This window comes from Aureobasidium pullulans (genome assembly GCF_000721785.1).
Source record: "Aureobasidium pullulans EXF-150 unplaced genomic scaffold scaffold_8, whole genome shotgun sequence".
NCBI lineage: Eukaryota > Fungi > Ascomycota > Dothideomycetes > Dothideales > Saccotheciaceae > Aureobasidium > Aureobasidium pullulans.
Genome location: NW_021941028.1, coordinates 653,653 through 677,595, shown reverse-complemented (window position 1 = coordinate 677,595; position 23,943 = coordinate 653,653). Strand labels below are relative to the sequence as shown.

The 23,943-nt window shown below is 51.5% G+C and overlaps 6 protein-coding genes across 6 annotated transcripts; 2 read left to right on the top strand and 4 right to left on the bottom strand.

Annotated features, from left to right (window-relative positions):
* Nucleotides 1-178: 178 nt before the first annotated feature.
* M438DRAFT_345180 (adenosine deaminase) lies at nt 179-1,995 on the bottom strand. Its single transcript, XM_029905388.1, has one exon. The coding sequence runs from the start codon at nt 1,637-1,639 to the stop codon at nt 572-574; it is 1,068 nt and encodes a 355-aa protein (XP_029761156.1). The 5' UTR covers nt 1,640-1,995; the 3' UTR covers nt 179-571.
* Nucleotides 1,996-5,744: 3,749 nt separating this feature from the next.
* On the top strand, nt 5,745-8,124 carry M438DRAFT_273042 (uncharacterized protein; the record flags this gene model as incomplete). Its single annotated transcript, XM_029900600.1, has 3 exons — nt 5,745-5,852; nt 5,911-6,008; nt 6,057-8,124. The coding sequence occupies 3 exons, from the start codon at nt 5,745-5,747 to the stop codon at nt 8,122-8,124; spliced, it is 2,274 nt and encodes a 757-aa protein (XP_029761155.1).
* Nucleotides 8,125-11,197: 3,073 nt separating this feature from the next.
* M438DRAFT_345178 (uncharacterized protein) lies at nt 11,198-13,533 on the bottom strand. Its single transcript, XM_029905387.1, has one exon. It carries the CDS (start codon nt 13,421-13,423, stop codon nt 11,471-11,473), a length of 1,953 nt encoding a protein of 650 aa, XP_029761154.1. The 5' UTR covers nt 13,424-13,533; the 3' UTR covers nt 11,198-11,470.
* Nucleotides 13,534-13,607: 74 nt separating this feature from the next.
* M438DRAFT_345177 (phosphatidylserine decarboxylase-like protein proenzyme) lies at nt 13,608-15,677 on the top strand. Its single transcript, XM_029905386.1, has one exon. It carries the CDS (start codon nt 13,652-13,654, stop codon nt 15,260-15,262), a length of 1,611 nt encoding a protein of 536 aa, XP_029761153.1. The 5' UTR covers nt 13,608-13,651; the 3' UTR covers nt 15,263-15,677.
* Nucleotides 15,678-15,722: 45 nt separating this feature from the next.
* On the bottom strand, nt 15,723-18,227 carry M438DRAFT_255866 (uncharacterized protein; the record flags this gene model as incomplete). The annotated part of the gene is made up of 1 exon (XM_029899715.1): nt 15,723-18,227. A coding segment is annotated over one exon (2,505 nt), but the record flags the coding sequence as incomplete, so codon positions are not given.
* A 1,110-nt stretch (nt 18,228-19,337) lies between these two features.
* M438DRAFT_374214 (methyltransferase LaeA) lies at nt 19,338-20,712 on the bottom strand (the record flags this gene model as incomplete). Its single annotated transcript, XM_029908488.1, has 7 exons — nt 19,338-19,374; nt 19,434-19,862; nt 19,909-20,093; nt 20,147-20,165; nt 20,222-20,376; nt 20,453-20,555; nt 20,666-20,712. 7 exons carry the CDS (start codon nt 20,710-20,712, stop codon nt 19,338-19,340), a joined length of 975 nt encoding a protein of 324 aa, XP_029761151.1.
* Nucleotides 20,713-23,943: the final 3,231 nt, after the last annotated feature.

Below are 23,943 nucleotides of genomic sequence, written 5' to 3'. Positions count from 1 at the left end.
CTGATTTGGGATTACGCGTAGCATGGCTCGGTACAACGTTCACCGAGTAAGAAGGTGTGAGTTTATGGTGTCCTTTCAACATGCTTGATTATTCTATCGGGGTATATAAAAGTCTATCTATGTACAAGCATGTCATCCCAAAACGTCGAATGGTCGTGTGAGGAGCGAGTCGGGTGCGACGCCGACAGCCTCACCACAAGCCTCTTTCGATAATTGCCCGTCCAGGCGCTCCTTCCACAAATGGTTGTCGGTCGTCAGTCCGAGTGTCCTCGTCTATTGATTTTTTCCATGTATTGCCCGACACCCAGCCGTCTGGTTGAGGCAGGAGCGATTCGATGCAAGGAATGTCCGATTTGCAGCCTGCGCGTGCATAGGACGCCAATGTAACACCAAAGTGCAGCAAACAGTGACATTCGTCCAAATATAGCCGAGATCTTAAGCGTAGCTGTCATGCGACCTAATCGTGGTAGGATCCAAATTTTTGCTCAAAACTTGTTCGACGATCCAAAGGCCAAGAAACAGGGTTACCCCTCGAAGATTCGTTTCAACGAAACACCATGGTGTGAATCGCTTAAGCAGAGAGCTTAGGGGCCCAGCGTCCGACGACCTCGTCGAGGCGAGCCAGCATCTCGTCCTTTCTGGCCTGAGAGCACCAACTGCCCTCGATACCGGCACGGCAGATGCTAGTCCACTCTGCGACCGACAGGTTGAAGGCTTCGTGAACAGCGCAGTAGTTGTCGAGAATGTAGCCACCGAAGTAAGCCGGGTCGTCACTGTTGATGCTGAACTTGACGCCAGCATCCAAAAACTTGCGAATGGGGACTTCGCTGATCTCCTTGACGCAGCACAACACCTTGTTGCTGAGAGGGCACACAGAAAGCATGGTGCCATCCTTGGCGATCTTCTGGAGCAGAGCCTCGTCTTCGACCAGACGGATACCGTGGTCAATACGCTCGACCTTGAGAACATCCAGAGCATCAGAGATGAAGGTAGCAGGACCCTCCTCACCGGCGTGAGCAGTACGGCGGAGACCGAGCTCCTTCGCACCTGCGTAGATCTCCTCGAACAAAGCAGGAGGGAAAGGCTTCTCGCTAGAGTCAAGGCCAATACCGGTGACTGAGCCGTTCTTGAAACTGGCCTGAACATCGGCATCCTTGAACATGGACATACAGTTGGGGACGGGCAAGTGACGCAAGAAACAGCAGATCAGCTCGCTGGTAATACCGAACTCCTTCTCAGCACGAGCACGGGCGGCACTGAATCCAGCGAGAACGGTGTTGTAAGTAATACCGCGCTCGATGTGTGCTTGAGGGTCGAAGAAAACTTCAGCGTGGGCCAGACCATCTGCTGCGGCGTGACGGAAGTAGTCCATAGCCAAGTCCTCAAAATCAGACTCTGAGATCAAGACGGACATGCCGATGTAGTAATAGTGCAAGAAGTCATCCAGAGAAGTGAAGCGGCTGTAACGAGCCAGGAGAGTCTCAGGGGATTGGAAGGCATCGTCGTCCTGGGGCAGGGTGATGTTGTTGCGCTTGGCCAATGTGAACAGAACCTCAGGGGAGAGAGAGCCCTCCAGGTGCATGTGATGCTCGCACTTGGGGAGCTCCTGAAGGAAAGAGTGGAATGTGGATTTGCACATGTTGTCGTTGTTGTTGTCGATGATGATGATATGAGGAGAACGAGATTATGGTCGGATGAAATTGCGATTAGAGATACCGATGGCACGAGAATTAGGATCAAAGGATTGTAAAAAGTTTTGAAAGTCTTCTATTCGAGAGAGCAGTACGACCTTTTATTACTCGAGATCGATTCAATGGTTTGCACAGTAAGAGAAATCTCTACTAATTTTTTTCTCGCCTGTTGCGAAGCACGGCCGAGGAGGGTCTGGAGGTTCGAAAACGTTTCGGCCGGCTCCGACGACGCTGGCTACGATAGGACTCAACAAGATTCGACAACAAATGGCAGTCTGTCAAAAGACACTCAGGGAACAGCGCCTCGCACTTGTACTCAGGATAGTTACGTTTGAAACCTGAGAATTCAGGGATGAGAGGGTCCTTGAATAATGAGGTCAACAACGGACTTGAACACGTGAGACTGTTGACTGTCGAAACGGCACAGAAGTGGAAGTGGATCTAAGCGGTCTGACTAGTGCCATGTCTAGGCAGTTGTTGGTCTACGACGAACGAACTCTACGAGCCGTTTGACGGGGAGTTCAGGGTTTTGGTGCAGCGGTGAGCTTGAAGGTTGAAGCTGTATGATGATGCCACCAGGGTCTGAAGAGACAGAGGGCTCTGGGGCTTGACCTTGTTGCTTCAGCAAGCGAGAAATAAGACACAGCCTCAATGGGAATACAGGGTGGGGGTGCCAGAGAGAACCCCTTTTTCTACGGCACGTGGACTGTAATTTGGTGGCCGATGGAAGACTGAAGGAACAACAAATGCTTCTCTTCCATGGTATCGAGATCATCTCGGATCGGATCTCCCCAGTCGCAGCGTTTCGGACACAGCTCTTGTCCGAAACATGCAAGTCGTGTCCGAATGCAAGACCGGCGGGCCGGCGGTGGTCTTCAAAATTTCCCGATACAAGCGAGACAGACACGTTCCGGAAGGCCCGATTCGCTCGGTTCACTCAGCCGTGCTCAACCGCATACTTCCGCTGTGCATCCGCAAGTTGTCTTGTACTTAGGGCTGTCGACTTGAAGGGAACTCTTTAACAGTTTCTACAGTTGGGCATCCTTGAGATTTCTGGCTTGATTAGTGACCAGAGTCCACAAAAGAGGTGCACCCCTGTTCGCAGTACAGTTGTCCGGCGCGGACCAGAGCTTATCATCGAAAGATCATGCAGGCGACCTGCTTAACTGGGAGAATGCAGTTACGCATGTCATTGACCAATCTCTGAAAATTGCAGGAAGCGCATGTCCAAATCAATTATGGCGCGAGTAGAAGAAACAGGAAATCTAGAACACGCCAGAAGCTTTGCTGTAGCGGCCATAGCGTCGTGACATATGGCAAGGTTCTGATGATACAAATACCAAATCTCTGATTCTTCAGCACCATGGACCTCGATGTAAAGCTGACTCTGTTCCTGCGGTGAAGCCAGCGAGCAGTCGTTCCGAGTTGGGACTGGGAAGAGCAAGACACGTGTGGTTCTGGAACCATGGATGGGAAGGGTGCCATGTGCTCTACGAAGCACTGTTGCTCGCAGTTCGGCAAGAAAGCTTCTACGAAAGTGCCGTGACCAACGTTCGGTTGCGGGGCCCCCAGCCTTTGAGTTTAACAACTGAAATCTGGTCGTCGCTCCGCACTTTTACTTCTTCGGATGGTCGACCGATGGTGTGAACAAACAATGCTTTGCGTGGTGTCGTGGCCGTTGGAGGCACGGATGAATGGCGCTGTCACACACCCTCGGCTCACAGAAGCGACAACTGGCCAAGTGAACAAGCGAGTCGAAGTTGCAGATGGCGCACGGGTGAAACTACCGACCGCCTACGAAGCAACCTCTCTCCTGTTGAGAAGTGGACTGCGCTTTTTAGATGAGGTGCAGAGGTAGCGGGATACAAGTGGTACGTTCCGATCCCAGACTATGACGCTGATCACGGCGGATAGATCCATAGCCTCCCAAAGAACGGCTGTGTGTACCGACGCAAGGTGCCGCACGAGGTCATCTCCACGGCGGTAGGGCTTTTTACGGTGACTCGTAAGACGGGACAGAGCCAAAACGCTGGGATATACCTTTTAGCGGCTGAACATTGTGGCTTCAAGGAAAGCCACTGCAGTCATACTGAACAGGCCGGAACGAGAGCGACTAGAAGTCAATGGTAACGGGACGAGGTGACGAATACAAGGCTGCAAGAAACGAGTGGACCGATCGGAAGAGAGCGAGGACGTAAAAGTGAAATGTAAGCTTACTGAGATGGCAGAATTGCGACGATCATGTCGCTCGAGCATAGCAAGCCGTTGATTCGTGAAACAATGGATTATTCTCCTGAAAAGTTTACAGGCCCCGCCGGCAGTGTCGTGAGAAGTTCACGGCAAAGTGGTGCATCGTGATGGGGCGCTCTGCCCTTGTATTGGTCAGCTGTGCAAATAGGTAGGCAGGGTTTTTTGTAGGCCCGAGTTGATCGGGTAGGCCACGGGAGGGCCAAGGTGACATTCGGCAACGCTAGGCAAATTCCAAGCGTGTTCTTTACCTATTGTCATGCCGTCGAGTCTTGGAAAGGCAAGCAATCTTATAGCGCCATGTCAGGAGGATTTGAGCAAGCTGACTCGACGCCAGGCCGTCGAAAAGGAGGCTGATCGACCTGCAATGCATGCAACACACACAGCTGCTTCTGCTGCAAGGGCACAGGGCAGTAAGGAGCAACGCTGCCTCTCTCTGCCCTTTTGGTGGTCGATTCAAGAATGTCATCACCCACGCCAAGTCTGCACTACGAGACGGGAAGCATGGTAGCGGCAGTTGTCAATGAGCAAACGGTACGAATCTAGGGTTTAGACTTTTGAGTGATTCTAGTGGTAGAAGCTGTGCCACCGTGCCGGTAAGACCAAAAGACGGTCTCTGACATGGACGCGAAAGACAGGGGCATGTAGGGAACAAGAGCGACGGCGGGAACAGTCGTCAAAGGCCGGGGACGGGTTGGTGGTATGGGACAGCAAGCAGGAGAGCGAGACAACAATAGCCAGGCTATCCATGTGCACAAGTGCTGAAGCAGCCGAACGATGCAGGCAGAAGGAACTACAGCAAGGCGAGATTAGCCGCCGCTGTGCACGTTTGGCGGCGGCCGCATGGCCATGCGAAAGGGAGAGCGGGAGGGCCTGTGCTGAACCTGCCTCTGAATAATAATAATAATCTTTTGAGGTTCGTCGAGCAACCCAATTCTCATATTTATGCCTTGTTCGGCTGTCGCGCTGACGTCTTGAGTCTGTTTCTGCTGTGGCTTTTTCCTTTCGACGGCTTGTTGTGCATCTTTGGACGAAGCCTCCTTCTCTCCTCTTCACACATATTCCGCAGTTCGCTCCGCGTGTTGCGCACTTTCCTCCTCTCCGCCTTTCCCTGACACCTCTGCCTCTCTCAAAGCTTCCTCCCGCCTCGTCAATCGCGAAACTTGGCAGCAAATCGCGTCGTGTAATACGCCCTACCCTCGCCTCTTATCGAACCCTGCCGACTGGCGGTGTGTTCTGTAATAATCTAATCGCTGTTGGGACGTGATCGCGCCTTCTGTGCTGCGTTGTCTTAGAGTTGGGCTTCCTGCCACACGTCACTTCTTGGCCATTTCTCGAGTCTAGGATGAGATTGGCCTGTCTTTGACGTTTTACGCACTCTCAGAAAACACCTGACTTTTCCGTCACCGGCCAACGCGTCTGATGAACGACCAAAAACAACATCTCGCACCCGAGGCCGTCATGGCTAATGATGGTCGAAGACCGCTCAGCCAGCAACCCGATCACTATCCTCCACAACCTCAGTATGTTGGCAACGGAGCTTCACCAACTGTTTCTCACCACAATGGTCCGGTACAGCCTTCTCCGATGAGCTACGCCATGCCTGGTCCTCCTCACTCTGGCCCTCCCGGACCGTACCATCCTGCTGTAACGACTGGTCCACCTCCTCAGATGTCTATGCAGACGTCTCTTCCGCCAGCACCTTACCCTCCTGCTTACGCGATGCCACCGAATCCCAATCCTGCCGGACCTGGTGCTATGCCGGAGGGGATGATGATGCACGATCCTAACATGGGTGCACCCGGCATGTCGCCAAGACACCACTCCGCTGCTATGCTGTCTGCCCACAAGCGCGCATACCGCCAGCGCCGCAAGGATCCCAGTTGCGACGCGTGTCGCGAACGAAAAGTCAAAGTGGGTTTCCAGAGCTAGAGCACGTGGCACAGAGAGCTTAAGACTAACATGACGGCAGTGTGATGCTACCGACACGTCGAGCTGCACAGAGTGCTCAAGCAGGAGCGTCAAGTGCCAATTTACAAAAGAGACTAACCGACGCATGTCTTCAATGAAGTGAGACATTTGCATCCGGCAGATCGAGGTCAAGCTAACATGTGTCAGGCACGCCCAAGACCTCGAACGCCAGTTAGAAGAGACTAGACAGGAGAACCGACAGCTTCGCAACATGCTCAGCGATCAAGGCGGCGCAACTGCAGGTGCACCAATGCCACCCCCAGCAACAAGCGTGTCGGGGCCACCCGAAGTCACGCCTAGCAAGCAAAGAAATAACCGTCCCATTGTCATGAACAGCTTCGACAGTGTTAGGGCCAACCTTCGCAAGTTTAGCCAGGGCATCTTCAAGCCACCGCATCCGTACAGTCAGCCTACCGTGCAGGTCCTCTGCGCCGACTCGTCGACACCGCTGCCACCGAAGCAGCTGGTTGACAATTTCCTGCAGAACTACCACACCGTCCTACAGCCTCTATGTCCTTTCCTCCACTGGCCTACTTTCATCGACGAATGCGATCAGCTATACAGAAGAGGTACCTTCCAAGGACTGCGCCAGATCTGGAAGGCTCTCTTTTTCGCAGTCCTGGCATGTGGCTGCAGCATACAAGACGCGAGAGGATCAGCGCACCCAGATTCCGAGTGTATCAAGTTCGCCGAGATTGCTAAGTACTGTACAAAGTCAGTCGACGATGACATCTCGCCTGACCACGTGCGCACGTCGCTACTCCTCAGCATCTGCTTTTCAAACATGAATCGTAAGGCAGCCAGTTGGTTCTGGCTTGGATCGGGTGTCAGATTCGCTCAGTTATTGGGTCTGCACCGAGAGCACGGCCAGCTTCCCCAGTTCGAGGCTGAGATGCAAACCCGCCTTTGGTGGTCTGTCTACAATTGGGATAGAATCTTGTCTCTAGAGCTTGGCCAAGTGCCCATCATCGACGATGGCGATGTCGACGTGAGCGAGCCAACTCCAGTTGACGATGCGAGTATAGGACCCAATGGACTTGGCAGCCAAGGTGCACGCCCGAACTCGCTCATTGTCTTTGTTCCAGTCGTCCGCATCATCTACCCGCTCAAGAAGACACTCAAGTCACGCACCATAACCGCCTCGACCCTGAACGCCTACGACGAACATTTCCGCTCCATCATGGGTTCTTGGCCTGACCCGTACCCGATCCACTCGAACGCTCCTCTCGACCCCGTCTACTTTAGTGCTATATTCCTGCTCCAGATCGCCCGCTTCCACCTCTATCGCCATAACCTCGCCCCTCCCTGCCGCCCTCAGGAGCGCAAAGACGCCCTGTACCGTTGTCTTTCGGTTGCCAAAGATACGGCCGTCTATCTTCAACGCTCTATACAAACTTCTCCCGGCCCGCCTCGCTACTCTGGTCAGGCTCTGCGCCCTAGTCCGGAGTGGAACGCACGTATGGCTGACATCGCACCTTTCTTCGTTGTTTTCCACTTCTGGCGATGCACTCTGGTAGCAGCTCTATGTGGAGACTATGCGACTGCTATTACCTGCATCATGCCGCTGAGTGCAATTGGAACCCGAGTTATTGTCAACCCAGCCTGTGGACGCTACATATCATTTTTCCTAGATTGCCTTGTCGAACGTGTCCAGAGCGGCAGAGGCAGCCCGGAAATGCTCGAAGCGGACGAGGAAATGCTGGCATATGCCAGTGCTGATATGCAAGGCTCACACGAGACTTCTTGGGCCTGGACTGGTGGAGAAGTATTGCAGAGAACACTGGACCATACTACGACTGCTACCGAAGGAGCGACCAGCGCCTATGACCAGTCTATGGGAGAAGAGCCGGAATGGAATGGATGGAACCGCGTTATGGACGTTTTGACCCAACTGCAACAGGAGCAGCACCGTAGCATGCAGCACCAGGGCCCACCTCCTGCGCAGCCACATGCCCCTCAACAGCAGCAGCAACAACAGCAGCAGCAGCAGCAGCAGCAGCCACCACAACAACCTCCACCGCCGCCTCAGTACGCAGCACAGCATATGCCGCCGCAATATGCTCAGCCCCATCAACAGGCGCCATCTGCGCCATATTTCCAACCACCAAGAGCGCCTACGCCGCACATGACCCCCGCACCGATCAATGCTGGACCGTCTAATACACCCACACCGGCAGGCACCAGCTCTCGCATCAGCATCAAAGATATTATCTAGAAGATTATGGACGCTCATGACACATACGCACTTCTCATTATCGTTTTTGTCATTTTTGTCTTTAAGCACATGCATAGCCCGAGGAGAAAGGTAGAACATCACATGGAAGAAGACCGGAATGGTTTGGCGGGAGTTTTTTGTTGTTTCAGCTTGATTTGATTGGCCTGCAGGTTAAAACGCATTGTTGCTCACTACTACGAAGATCACGGTTGTCGCTTTGAATGTCCATTTGTTTTCACGCTGTAAAGCCGTTTTGTGTTTTCGGCAATGATACGACGATCTTTGTTCAGCTCCATTTGTACGGCCGCAATAATGCACGTTGGGAGGCTAGGTTTCTAGATATGTATCGATGCCGGCATTTTGAGTTTCTTACTTGCGTGTTCCGATCTCAAAGAATGTAGATCCTGTTGTCGAGTCTCTGGAAATTAGTTTTCAGTGGAGGAACGAGTTACGAGACCTCGGATATACTCCAGTAAAAAACGACGACAACAACAATAAAGACAAACAAGGTTCACACCAATTGGAAGTTACTTTGATCGCATTATAGACTTTGTGACATGCCGCTACAAGCAGACCGCGTCCTGAACATCCTTTCCCAAAGAGCTCTTTCGGATATGTTGAGCGCAAGATTTTAGGAAGTAGCATAAATATCGGATAGAGAGTACAATGCGCTTGTTGCGTCTCTTGATCGCGGACTAAGATCTGATGCTCAAGAACCTGAATATAACGACATGGCGTATATGGTCATCATACCACACACTCTGTATGCATATAACAACTGTCGTGCTGGGATCTTGCATTAATATTACTCTAGCTGCAGATGCAAACAGTACTAGCTACGTGTCGTCGGAAGCGCGGTAGAGGCAGGTTCCGACAGAGGGCGGTCATCTACGGAAGATCCCGGATTTCTCTCCAGCACAACGCGAATCTTTCAATTTTCACCTTCCTTTTCGACTCACACATCTGAAGACCAAATGATCTGCGAAACGCCTTTTCCCAGCCATCTCTACCGTTGGCTTTCGATATCAATACTAGAGTTGCAAGAAGCCAGCTGAACTCTTCGCTGCCCTGGGCGATCACTAATCTTTATTCTATTGAAACCTCAGGGCTGGGTAGGGTACGAAAAGGCGTTGTCCCAATTGGGAGCTTCGCGACGAACTTCGACGGCATCTCCGAAGAACAACGACACATGATAGGCTTGGTCAACCATGCGTCAAAGAAAACTCAACACCATACAGACTTGCACTGTCAGGTAAGGAAGCAGCAGTATGAGTTCGAGTGTCAATCTCCTTGGCCAGCAACCACAGAACGAAGACAACTCATATGAAGCTGGCCGGAAGTTTACTGTTCGCGCCATTGCCATACTTGCTGTTGGATAGATGGTGACTGCGCTTCCTTCTCCACCACTTCCCTCTGCATACCCATCATCTCCTACCATATCTTCAACAGATCAGGGTTTGCAATCACCATACACCTATCGTGCTCCCTCCCCTCTCTCTGTTACACAGAATATATACAACAATGTCCTCTGCCTCGCTCAACCTCCTGTCTTCTCCAATCAAGAAGTTTCGAGCTGGATACCCTTTTTGAACTCTCGGGTTCACAAAGTTGTAATGGACTAGAACAACATCCGAAGGTCTTTGAGTACGACTGCATTCGTCACGTCTCAGGATTGCTTTTTGGTCGTAATTTACCATTCGGGACATCACTTCACAACACACGCATTTCTGCGATTGATTGCATAGTACCACACGAGAAATACCAAACTAGATGTCAATCGATGCATGTCTCTCTTCTCTCCTATCGCTGTGTGACTGCCATACTGCCATACTGCCTGATCCACTCCTTGAGAAAACATGGCTGTAGAGATCCATGATATGTTCGTTCTGCTATTGCCGTCCATAAGGGATGAGCTATTCCACACTCTCGTTAGACGCGACTCTGATTTGAATATCATCGTGCATTTCAACAGCTACGCGTGATAACCCCAAGGTATGGACATGCCGGTCGTTCTTTCCTTCGGATGACCCGATCGTTCCTGCCCTCCTCCACGTAGCAGCTCCTTCCTCGGTCAAGAATCCGTGGTCGTTCCTTCCTAAGATTCCCTGGCAGCTTCTTTACCAGGCTTCGGCTCGTCCTTCCAGTTGGTGAATCTATGTATCTATCGGATAGGATGCAATTATCAGTCACCCTTCATGCTACTTGATCGCTCTTGCTTCTTCTTTGAGTGTATCGTTCCTTCCGATCTTGTACAGCGTTTCTCCCTAAAGACCAACCCATCGTTCCTTTTCTTTTGGATTGGATCACTTGCTTCTTTTCTTTTCTGTTGGATCGCTTCGCTTGATCTGCTAAATCGCACTCCCCTCGACGGCCAATTGAGTAGCTCCTCCGCCTGACTCTGTCTTGACTCTTTCCTTCTGTCTTCAGCCATGGATACAATACCCCATTCTACCCATGTCATCATCTACATACCCGGCCAGACACTTGTCTAAGCTAGAAAGACTAGTAATATACTCTGCACGAAACAATGCATTCGAGACTCCATGTTCAGGTTTTCCCTCCCTCTTTCCCCCCGAACCACACTCATTTTTTCTTACAGAGCAATTGACCCGTTGCCTTTTTCTCCGGTAGAGTATGGTCGTTCTTTTCCATATTGTTCCCGTGCTATCTATCGCTCCTTTCTTTTATCTTGAAGTTGACTGTTTTTTTTCCCTGTTTTTTCGGTTCATCTGCTCCGTCTCGTCATTGCGAAGCACTTTGTTTCTACAAGTGACTTTGCAATCGTGGCCATCCCTTCTTCTTCTTTTCGCTTGCACGTGTTCGCTCTCTGCCAAACTGCGAGATCTAGTCGCTCTTATATTCGCTTGCGACGGCATGTCGACAAAAAATTTATTTGCAGGCATGAGAGGAAGGAAGGGTATAAACATTGAAAAGGATTGAAGCAACGAGCCCGAAACAAAAGAAGAAAGAGCGATCTAGAGAGTGTGAAAAAAAAAGGCACGATTGACGAACGGACGTGGAAAGAGTGATGGAAGAAAAAATCATCCCTTCTTCTAAAGATGACATATCAACGGTACCACTGTAAATTTACACATATGAAGACACAAGAATTTCAGATACGATAATGCTAATCGCAATTCGCTAAACCGCAAAAAGTTATGGTATCAATTAATCTATAAGAAAAAGAAGAGAACGTCAAAACGCAAAAGGTGCAAAAGACCGTTTGCCTTGTAGCTAGCAACTCATCAGTTGCCCGCTCCAATGGAAAGAGAAATACCACACGTCAGGTTCCAGACCCCAATCGTCGTGATGTTGATCCTACCAATCTGCGCTAGAACTATCGAGTCTACCAATCTGCAGTGAGATTGCGCAGACGTTGCTCGTGCTGCTCTTCGCGTGTCAGGGCAGGTTCAGAAGCGGAAGACTGCTCTGAGCTGGAGGCTTGGGTTGTTGCTTTTCTTTCTCTGAGCTCTTGTCTTTCGGTAGATGCGTCGATGCCAGTTGCTGTGGTGATAGTCTGGTCTGCAATGGTAGTATTAGACTCGCTCGCTTCACCACCAGTGGCGTCTTGTGCGGTAGATTGATCTCCTTCCAACTGTCTCTGACGCTCTGCCTCTGCCGTTTGTCGCTCTCCTTCCTCACGTCTTTGTCTTTCTTCTGCTTCTCTTCTGGCGATGACAGTGCGTTCGCCGACTCCTGGCCACAGAGATGCAATGAGGAGAGCGAGTAGGCGTTCAGCAGGTCTCAAGGCTTGTCTGATCGCGCCTTGTTCCTGCTGCTGTGGCTGACCGGGCAGTCCAACAACAGCCTCCCACCATGAGCGGACAGCATCTCTAACTGTGTTACCGATACCTCCAGCGTTGATAGCCCAGAAGACGACACCGATAGCGAGAAGAGCCAAGGGTCTTCGCCAACCCTGACCAGTGCCTAGCAAGATCCACGCAAAGAACAAGAGACGGAGCAGCATCCAACCTTGAGCTAGAAGCGGTTGCCACGGAGCAAGAGCGTTGAATTCTTGGTTCTCTGCACCTCCTTGGTTCATTTGCTGTACTATTTGCTGTGCTATTTGCTCGGGGGGTTGTTGAGGATCCATTACAACAGGCGGTGGGTTGAAGCCAGGCGGAGGTGGACCCTGAGCAGCAGGCGTGTGAGGGCGTGTCTGGGCAAACAGTGGGTTTGATAAACTGGGCATTCCAGAAATGGGAGCATGTGGTAGACTTGCGGTGTATGTGCCTTGTGGAGAGAAAAGTAAGGCTTGTGGGCCTGCAGGCGACGACAGCAGGTAAACGGTCGGTGATGCCGGGTTGAACTGCTGCATCTGAGGTCGAGCAGCTTGGTGAAGCATGCTGTGCATTGGCGGGAAGCCAGGTAGAGGAATTTGACCCATTGGCATTCCATTAGGGCCAAAAGGCATGGGAATGGCAACAGTACTCTGATTGATTGTGATGGTAGCGTGGCGATGCTGTTGCTGCTGCTGCTGCTGCTGCTGCTGCTGTTGCTGATGTTGCTGAGGAGTTTGTGGTGGGTGTGGGTGCAGATGGCCAGGGGCATGCAAATGTGGGTGATGGTGTAGATGAGGATGAGCATGTGGATGAGCGAAAGGTGCCGGGGTCTGTGGGGCGCTCTGCGGAGGAGTCGGTCTTTGCATGCCAGGAAGCAGGTTGTGCGGAAGCTGTGGCGGAGGATTTGTTTGAGGACGGTTGTCTTGGGCTGGATGATGGGCGTGAAGTTGTCTCATCTGTTGCTGCTGTTGCTCCATAAGTCGTTGCAGTAGACCAACATGGGCCCCAGCATGTTGGATTGCCGGGACAGGAGAAGTAGGAGCGGCAGGATGTGGTGGGGTGGCAGTAGCGCCTTGAGGCTGAGGTACAAAGGTAGCACCGGGGCGCATCAAGGGATGGTTGATTGTGCCTGGTGGCAGGATGTTCGGCTGAGCAGGCTGGGCACCTGTCGCGGTGGGAGGAGCCCATGCTGCAAATGGCGGTTGACGTGTGGCAGCAGTTTCCATAGGAGTGGGAGGAGCGCGCACAACGAGATGTAGAGTGAAAGGTGTGGTCTGGGTAAGGGCAGCCTCTCCAAAGAGATGGGCCAGTGTGTCGTTCTCGTTGGCCAGTAGTCGACCGAAGTGTATGAGCCTCATGCGATCAGGCGTAGGGTGCGAGGGAAGAAGTTCCATGAGCTTTAGTTTCAAGGCGCCAATGGTGGTGTCGATAGGCACATCGGCCATGTCCATACCATCGCCTAGTTCGACGGCCGGCGAGAGAATCCGGAGCGACAATGTACGCGTTGATTGTGCCATGTTGCTGTCAAGGTGTGCGACACCAGTGACTGACGATGCTAAAGAATGGTTGACTTTGGGTCGACTGCAAACATGTGAAAGAGTAGAACACAATAGACAAATGGTCAAGCTGGCCTGTCAGCCCTACCGAGGCGTATCGATTCAGGAAGGAAGGAAATCCGGGGTCTCTATACAGCTTCGCTGATGTCACTCTTTTTTCACTTCGTACTTTCTGTACAGTCGTCCAACATGGCGTCGACTCAGATACTACGGCATAGAGCCTTGGGCGATGCTCACGCGCCCTTGCTCAGAACCTCACAACGATTGAGATATGCACCCTCGCGACCATTTTCCTCATCTCGCCCCTCGAACGCTCCGTTTGGCACGCGCCTCCGAACTGCCCTTCGCGATACGAAAGTCGTCTGGAAGCCCATTCCCATTGGTCTCGGTATCGCCTTCTTGGGTGGCTTCCAATTCTACCGTACACAAGCTCGCCATAATGAGGAGGAGAAGGCTCGCCAGCAACAAGAACAAGAAGATGGAGGAAAGGCTCCCAAGAGACAGCGCATAAGACCCTCAGGTCCCTGGCAGGTCCAGATCATGTCGACCCTCCCTCTCAAGGCCATGTCGCGTATCTGGGGTCGCTTCAACGAACTCGAAATTCCCTACTATCTCCGCGTCCCAGGCTTCAAGCTCTACGGCTGGATCTTCGGTGTCAACTTTGATGAGATCAACGAACCCGACCTCCACGTCTTCCCCAACCTGGCCTCCTTCTTCTACCGTACATTGAAGCCTGGCGCTCGTCCTCTAGACCCCAACCCCAATGCTCTCCTCAGTCCCGCAGACGGCAAAGTCATTCAATTCGGCACCATCGATAACGGCGAAGTCGAACAAGTGAAAGGCGTAACCTACTCCCTCGATGCTCTCCTCGGTTCCCAAAAGCCCACCCGCGCAACTCCGAACCCCAAGCCCAGCGCCGACCGCAGCAAGTCTGCCGACCAAGAAATTATTCGCGCAGACGAGGAATTCGCACAAGTCAATGGTATCTCATACACACTGCCTAACCTCTTCTCCGGACCAGAGAGCAAGGACACTCCCAAGACGGCAACGGAAGATCAATCCACACCCGCCCGCGCCAGCTCCGAACAAGAAGTCCGTGACTCCCTCGCTCTAGGCGACGGCGGCACACCAGACTCCTGGTGGCAACCCGTATCCACCTCCGCCCGCCCCACAGCCCTCTACTACGCAGTGATCTACCTAGCCCCCGGCGACTACCACCGCTTCCACTCCCCCTGCTCCTGGGTCGTCGAATCCCGCCGCCACTTCGCCGGCGAACTATTCTCCGTATCCCCATACCTCCAACGCACACTTCCCGGCCTCTTCACTTTGAACGAACGTGTCGTATTGCTGGGAAGATGGCGCTACGGATTCTTTTCTTACACCCCAGTCGGCGCGACAAACGTCGGCAGTATCAAAATAAACTTCGACAAAGAACTCCGCACCAATTCCCTCACTACGGATACAGCGGCCGATAGAGCTGCAGCCGCTGCAGCGGAGAACAATCAACCTTACTCTGGTTTCGCTGAAGCCACATATAATGGTGCTTCTGCGCTTCTGCACGGTCAACCACTGAAAAGAGGTGAAGAAATGGGTGGTTTCCAATTAGGTTCGACGATCGTGCTTGTGTTTGAAGCGCCGAAGGGCAGAAGACCCAGTTTCGACGAGGGATGGGGAGAAGCTAGCGGCACTGAAGAGGATAGAAGGGGTGGGTGGAGGTGGAATATTAAGCCTGGGCAGTATGTGCAGGTTGGCCAGGCTATTGGATGGGTCGGCGACGAACAGGTCAAGTCTGATGCTTGATTTGTAAGATTGAAGATATATTAGATGAGAGTACTATGTTGTATCAGTGTATGATTTGTACAAATTTTCATTTTCTGTTCAAAAAGCATCTCTTCTTGCTTTTGGATGAAGCTACTCAGCTATGCCATGCCATGCTATGCAGTAAAAAAGGCAAAATGTCTAGTCTAGCGAATATTCTCCCAAGCCACGACTCCCTGCAATGCAAATCTAACGAGCTATGCCTTCCCGAAACTCCTCAGCGATGCTCATCATGACAAGGAGCGATCCATCTCCTCGAGTCCCTACAGTAAAACACACCCATGCCCCCCTTTTCTCATGCCAATCAACCACTGGTCTTGGCAAACACAAAATCAATCCTCGAACTCTCCTCACATACCAATCCCCTCAATACCACATCCGCAATCGCATCCTCCGCCCTTTCTCTGACCCTTATGATCCCATCCTCTTCTTCTCCATCAACCTCATTGCCACCTTCTTTCAACTCACTTCTCAACTTCACAGCATCCAGATGTGAAAATTGCATCAGCGACGCCATAGCCGTTTGCTTCTTGCCGTTCTTCTTTGGGGAGAGACTGCCACGGAGGGCAGAGTTGTGTTGACGGCGGAGGCGTTCTTGAGTTTCCGGGTCGATCTGGGAGGAGCGAAGGAAGGTGGGAAGGGCAGGGAGTTCTTCGTCTGCATCACCGTCTTCATCGTTGGCTTCGTCGTCGTCTTCTGCTGAACCGGATGTGGGTGATGAGGTGGTGAGGTCTGAAGACATGGCGACAGCACCATCGCATGCACAGTCACAGCCGAGAAGATCGTGCGTTTGGCATCCCTCGCGAAGGTCCAGGGTGAACAGGTCTCTGAGCTCTTCGGGTGAGAAACTTGATGCGTTGGCCTTGTTGTCCACGATTGAGTCTGCGAGACCTTGCTTTGTGAGTTGACGTTGGAAGATCTTCTCTTCCAGTGCACCTTTCGTGAGGAAGCGGTAGATATGGACTGGGTGCTTTTGCCCATCACGGTGAACACGGCCCATGGCCTGCAAATCAGTTGCAGGATTCCAGTCAATGTCGAAGAGGACGAGTCGACTGGCACCGATGAGATTCAAACCCACACCGCCGGCTTTGGCGGAGAGTAGGAAGACGAAGCAGTTGTTAGCTGATGTGCGGTTGAACTTATCAACTAGGCCTTGACGATCCTTTGCAGGTGTTGAGCCATCGAGGCGGAGATGTGGGTATTCCATTGCTGTCAAAAGCTTGCCAATCATGTCCAGAGTGGCGGTGTAATTTGAGACGACCACAACCTTCTCTTGCGTCTTCGTGCGAACAAGATGTAAAAATTCGTCTAGAACCTGGAGTTTGGAGCTGCCGCCTGCGCTTTGGAGATCCTTCGCGGGAACCTTGGACAGCAGCGATTTAACTGTTCCTTCTTCGCCTTCTGCAGCATCCTTGATAAGTAGTTTTGGACTGTTGCACAGCTTCTTCAAGACATTGATCATCTGGAAGGCAGATTCGCTACTCTTTAGTGCAATGTTGAGGACGCCAGTGCTAACGACGGCCTCGTACACATCCTTTTGCACCTGAGTCGGACGACAGTATACAACGTATTCCGTCTTCGGTGGCAAGTATTTTGACAAGATCTCTGCAGTGCGTCGAAGGATGAATTGACCAGTAATCGATGCAAGCTCTTCACTGCAAGCCTGACCCTTTTCAATGTCCTTAGCCGTTGCGCCTGGGGTTCTGCTCTTGAGAATTGGACTTTCGTATTGCTTCTTGAATGATGAGTACGTCTTCAACAAGCCAGGATTGACAAAGTCGACCATGGTATAGAACTCGCTGAGATCATTCTGGATTGGCGTGCCTGACAGGATTATTCTTCTTTCAGTGTTCAGAGACTTGATCGCCACGGCAGATTTGTTGTTGGCAGTCTTGAGTCTGTGGCCTTCGTCGGCGATAACGATATCCACGCCTATTCCCTGTTGTAGTTCTTCTTGAACATTGCGTAGCTTCTCGTAACCAATGATCAAGATGTTATAGCTCTTTCCCTTGGTGAAGTCGCTAAGTCTGGTCTTGTTGTTCTCAGCGACCATGACTCCAACCTTCTCATTACCTAGCCATTTCTTAAATTCTTTGCGCCAGTTGTTGATGAGAGTGACTGGGCATACAATGAGAGCCTTCTTGATCACCGGTCCGTCCTCGTAGATTGGATTTTGCTTGAGCAGAGTCCACACCAGTGCAATGGTCTGTAATGTCTTTCCCAAGCCCATCTCGTCTGCCAGAATTGCACCTTCGCCTACAAAGGGTCGCATACCCATGACACATTCGTACAAGAACGACACACCGGCTCGTTGATGCTCCCGAAGATGCTTGGTCAAGTTCGGATCAACGACCACATCCACGATATGTTTTCCTGGGGGTGCCTGCTTTGGTCGTTTCATGACAAGCGCGTTCGGTTCGTTGGGATCATGTCGTGGAAGGCAAACTGTTTTGCCATCAGATTTTGTACGTGCGAGAGGTACTCCAGTTTTGTCTATCATTGGACTCTTGAAAGCAGCGGATGGTCTGCTCAACATAGTGACAGCCGTCGGTCTTTCGACCTTTGGAGTAGAGCCGAACTCAGCAGCTGCTTTGCCAAGCATGCTGACCGGCTTTTTCTGAGTTTGGACAGATTTCAGTGGTGTACGAGCGACAGGTACAGATGGTCGAGTGGCAGTACTGGGCTTGACAGCAGCTGGCTTTGGGGCCTTCTTTTGAGGTAACATTGACTTGGCTTCTTCTCTAGAGATGCGCGAGTCTATCTCAATTTCCTTACCACTCATGGTGAGCGTTGATCCTGGAAGCAAGGGAGTTTTGCAAACTGTTCTGCCGATGTCTCTACCATCAGAGTCCTTGAGGTTGGCATATCCTTGCGAGACAATGAGAATGCCATCTCCGTCCCAGATCTTGTTCTTTTTGTTGGTGATTTTACGCCATAGAACGGTGAATCGTGCATCTACAAGGTCTCCAAAAGGCCGTTCTGGTAAATCACAGACAGTATCTGAAGAGTTTCCATCTTGCTCGGGCTGCTGTGTCTCCTGTGGCGTAACCTTGAGTCGTTTGCTAGGTCGCTCCAAGATGGATTCCTGGACCGGCTGAGGAGCTGACCCAGACGGCCTCGTCAGCAGCGGCGATTTAAATGGCCTGTACATGGTGGCCTGTATGATTTCGTTGTCAAGAATCAATGGAGTTCGCCACTCTTGGCTCGAAACTTACGAAAGATGGAATTTGGCTGAGGAAGACGCGTTGTTGACGCGCGACCGTTGCCTGACGCCATCACTTTCCTAAATTTCTACAACACCATTTCACTCTCGAGTGGACCTCCGCTCCTACACAAAGACATGCCTACCCATTGGCGATCGGTCATCAATGCGCTTCCAAATTGGGCCTCCAAATGCCTCGGCATAAGATACCATCGATTTGTCGCCGAACATGACATAGTTTTTGAACATGGGTCGTCAATTTAATGAATATATCGTTTGATTGACAAGTCGTAGATCGCTAATAAGCCTCTCCTTACTGTTTACTCATCCACACGCCCTTGGGGGTCATCGTCCATGCTCCATGCTCTCACAACCACTTCAAAGTAATACTGCGACCTCCCATGTGTTTTCCACAAGCCGAAAGAAAAAAAATGCCCGGTCATGATGATATCGCCGAAAACTTGAGGAGAGATAGCCACCCGCATTCAGATCTTGAAGCCAAATAACGCCATGCTAAACTCAAAGCTCGCTTTTTTGGTTCAAAAAGCAGCCTCGCGAAGAACGCCCAGTAAATCCTTCCCAAACATCAAAATGGTCGCTTCAGATCACCACTTGAATCTGAGACTAGTGCGAAAAAAAGAAGAAAGACAATGAAGGAAATGGTTATTGCCGTAAATCGCAGTGAGTCGATTGTAATGCCGTCCGGGTAACAATATGCTGGAAACGCCTTGGAACACAAGTTGGGCTTTTTATGAAGCGGGTTGATGCACAAGCATCGTCGAAGCAATTCATCCGAAACAGACAGACAGTCTTGATTGTGTCGACGCTTTGCTGGTGGTTTGTCGAAACGAGTTTTCATCTGGCAAGTGGCCTTCTTGCGGTCCACACGTGGCTACGGAGAAGTCAATAAGGAGCTTCATTCAGCTGAAGGCAGTCATAGGAAATGCTTACATGTTGGTGTAAGCGTGGATCGAACGGTTGCGAATTTCCGCTCGCACTCCAGCAAGGAAGCCTTCAATCTCCTGTTTGCTCCAGCCAAACACTCTAGAGAATGGACCCAAGCTTAGTGCTTCCAGACCAGCACAGAGGTCCAAGGCGGTTTGGTGGAAGTTGCCAATATTGAAAGCCGTAGGATCAGTTGACCATGCTCGGTATGGTGCCTTGATGACACGTTCTGAGATGTCTGTGAATCCAGCTTGCGACAGGGCCTGGCGAGTGTTGTGCGAGTAACGGATTGTTTTTGGGGTCTGATCAGTAGCTCGCACCAAGTAGTCGTACCATTGCCTGAGGTACGAGTCCGGAGGAAGTGTGCCGTCATCGCAGCGAGGCTCGAAATCTATTTCGAGTTGTTCGATACACCCGAAACCGGGTCGGAGATGCCTGCCTATGTCAGCTTAGTAAATGGTGAGTTTTGTGTAATTCTTACGAAATGACTTTTGCGTATAGGTTTGGCCAGCTTGAGACGCTACCACAGAGCATTTGCATATGAATCAAGTCCCACGAGTCTTGACCTAAGCTCCAGTAAGGTGTTTCGAAATTGAAAGGTATCTGGAAGCGGACATTGGGCGGAATCTGAGCAGGTTGGAGGTTGGCAAGATCGAGTCCGAGGACCTGACGAGCTCTAGTCAGTAATTGACAACACAATATGATCACACAATAAGTACCTCTCCCTCTGGGTATTGCCTGTTGGTAGATACGTCAGACACATTTCAAGCTATACATTGGCGGTCAATACTCACTCGCCCATGTCAATTGCCCAGAAGCCAGTTCCGCACCCAAGATCCATAATCCGGGGACGACGGGTGACTTCAGGAATCAATCTTGCTGAATGAAGGCTTAATCCAGCTTTGTCGTAAAAGAGGTTGTGGTATACATCCATGCGATGGCGTTCCTCCTAGAATTGAACGTCAGTATGTGCGAAGGACAGGCCAATGCGTGAATGGGCGGAAGTTAAAGAGAGAGCGGCTCACCTCGTCATGCGGGTACATGTATAGACCCTTCTGCCATGCATGGTACCAACGGCCATTCTCTTCATACCATTCTTGTTGCATTGGTGCTCTGACTGAGACGGACCTGAGAGAAAGAGTAAGAAAATGCCAGACCGTTGAATGTAAGAACGACAGAGTGGATAGGCTGGCGGGAAGCGCGTTGGGACTAGAAGGGGGGTGGGAATGAGTACGCACAGCACTTCTTGAGGGGCAACGAGAGACGCGACTGCTATTCTAGACATTATCAAGAAAAGCCACAGCACATGATCTCCGATGACAGTAAGGACGGCGCGCGGGTGGCTATAAGCAAGCGCAATAAAAAGACAGGCCAAGAGAGGAGCGACGCGCCCCGGGGCGTGAGCAGGCGAAGATTTAGCAGCAGCTTAAAAGCAGCGACAGCAGGCAGTAGCAGTAGCAGCAGCAGTAGTAACGTCGACAAGGCTCGGGGGAGTGGGCGGCGGGGCGGGGCAGAGGCACTTTAAGGACACACGCAGTCGAGTTCCCAGAGAGACGGGTGCAGAGAAGTCATCAGCAGCGGCAAGCTGCGCAAGTCTCGGATGGCTCCCGGGCTAGTGCTAGTAATCTGTTTTGTGGGAAAGGGCAAGAGAGCACCTAACAGAAACAAAATAAAAGGGCGCCAGGGTTAGGTGCAGACAGGAGCCGTGGATCGAAAGGTTCTACAGCACAAGCTCGTGCATGCCGCCGGAGCGGATAGCATCCCCTTGGACGTTGTCGCATTTCGCCATTTCTTGCTGTGTATCACCCAAGCATCTGCTCATCTCTACCCAAACACCACCTGCACATGCCCCCACAGCAGACGGGGGTTTCAAGTTGGGCCGGTACGGCGTCGGAAGCTCAGGCTCGGCACGACACCGTCTCACCTCTGGCGGCTGACTGGCTGACCACGCCGTCGGTGTCGGTCCAAATGGACACATATCGCCCCAAGCGAATGAGCTAGAGGACGTGGCAGGTACACCGTTTCTCTGTGCACTGCACCAAGCCCAGATCCACGGATCATGCCTCTCGAATGGGCGAGTAAATACACGCCCTCGTGCAGCCCGAGTTTCGCACTTCCTTCATTCTGGGCCGTTCGTGTTTTTCGACGACTGCTTTGGTTTCACGGCAGCTTCACTCCTGCACACTTGCTTCTCTGCTGAGCGTACCGCTGCGAGCAGCACCGAAACACCGCAGCAGCAAGTTAATATCGCCAAAGTGTTGTTATCTCGGATCCCGGTGGTTCCAAGATCCCTGCTTGCCGCTAACAGCCCGCTGTCCCAACTGGCCGGCGCTCTGAACCAACGCAAACCTTCCAGACAGTCGGTTTTCTTCAGCGTAGCCGACTAATACATTATACACTCTCAAGTCTCCTCTTGCTTCACCTAGAGGAGTTAGAATAATTACTAGAAAGACCCCAGCAACGAGCCTCGGCCACCATGACTCTTCTCAATCTACGTACTTGACTCTCTTCATGCGAGGAGCACACCATTAACAGCACGTTGGGTCAGCCGACTCTGGGGGCTTGCGAGTGCTGACATCACAGACTTTGGTTATGGAACCAAGCTGGAAATTGCAAAACTGGAACGAGCAACACCTGCTTGCGCCCTGCCTTCTCAAGGCATGTTCTTATATACAAACCGCAGACGAGCCACAGAGTGAAGGTTTAGACGACATCAGAACTCCCTTCCGTCAGATGGCGCTCCATCAGGGTTTTTGTGCAAACGGCTGGAGACCGCCGGTGCCTGCCGCCGCTATTCCTGCAGCCGTGGTCAACAAAGTTCAGATGGCAGGAAAAATAATTGGGCCATTGCAGTTGAGAAGTGCAAACGGTGTGATGTGATGTGCTTCAAAATGGACCAAGACAGTGTTCACTTTCGCATAGAAAACTCGACCCACTCTGTCATCTCGCTGGAACATAACACTACCAGGACCTGAGTTGCCTGCATCAACGTAGCAGTACATGCAGAGAAACCGCATCGGGACCAGGAAAGACCACCTTCCACGAACGATTTTCGGACAGACACAATACATGAAGGCCATGCGCATCACGATACATAGCCAGCTGGACCTGTAAGGATATCATTGCTGATTTTTGGTGCTCCTACATTCGCTTCAACTGCACCGAAGGTGACTTGCGGCCGATGCCTGTACGAAAGAGAACGTACGAGATCGGCTCGCGCTCCATTCCTTCGGGTACCGTACTGCTGTCAAGGTCACCCAATCACACAAGTTTCGGTGCACGGCCAGGCCGACCCTGATAGCGCCTCCGAGCATTCTGCGGCGCGCGACGGGACTGCGGCCCTCTCCTTCGTGTCTTCTTGGCAGCCACACTTTATCGAGTAATTGGGGATTGACAGGGACGGGCAGTGCCACCCGGAGTGCTGGAATCTGGGTTTCACCTTGGAGTGTTCTGTTTGTGCTTACATCTTCGCCGGTTTCAGTGCCTCTTGAGAAAGACTGAATAAAGGGACCCTTTAACCGGCCAGCGACATGGCCACAACGTGGCGTTATGCATCCACAAGCGCCAATAGATGCACGCTTCTGGAAGAGCCCTATACATTGTACTACCTTCGCTACCAACCATCAAGAGTGGACACCGAGAACCTCATCTTGATTCCGGAATTTGCTACTGCTCATGCACGCGCATGATACGTTCCAAGAATCAGTAAGATGCGCGAAGTCAGGGAGCCAACCACGCCAAAGTTACCGAATAGCCCCCTCTTTTAATCATTCTCGCACGTGGCCTTCTTGCTAAGAGACAGGGCTAGGCAATTCGTCTACCCGCACGCAAGTTGCCGCTGTCAAAATGTGCTTGCTCGACATGATTGAATCCTTCAACATTCCGGATCAATCCTACCCGATGGCTCTTTGGGTGCTAATCTTGTACGGAGAGACGAACGGCCTTGCCTGCACGCTATTGCGTATCCTAAGTGTGCCCACGAATTATGTGTCTTACCAAAGTCAGAAATATGCAAGCCACAAAAGACATCGATACCGTACAGCACTATTGCAGTATATTTGGTCGGTTTCTGTCACAGCCTGCAACACGCTTCTTGAAACAGAACACTCAATGACATCCTTGTCTCTGTCCCGCTTGTCAGTCAACCCGGTTTTCTGAAAATCGTGCAACTCAACAAAGACAATATACCGTCTGACAGTCCGAGCATCTGGTGAACATCAACCACGGGGGTTCCAAAATTCCCCGTACACACAACGCTACGATGGCTTCAATGCATCAACACAACTGCTCAATAATCTGTCCTGTTGCCTTCGAGATCAAGCTCAGCTTGTAGACGGTCAGTTATACTATTTATTCACTCATTTATCGTCTTTTGTTTGAGCTCATTCTACCCATCTTGGGCTAATTCACGCGTGGTTTAGATTTGTGTGTACGGGGAATTTTGGAACCCCCGTGATCAACCAAGGGAAAGATACTCGACTTATCGCATGCCTTTCTCCGCCGCCGGGAAGTCCGA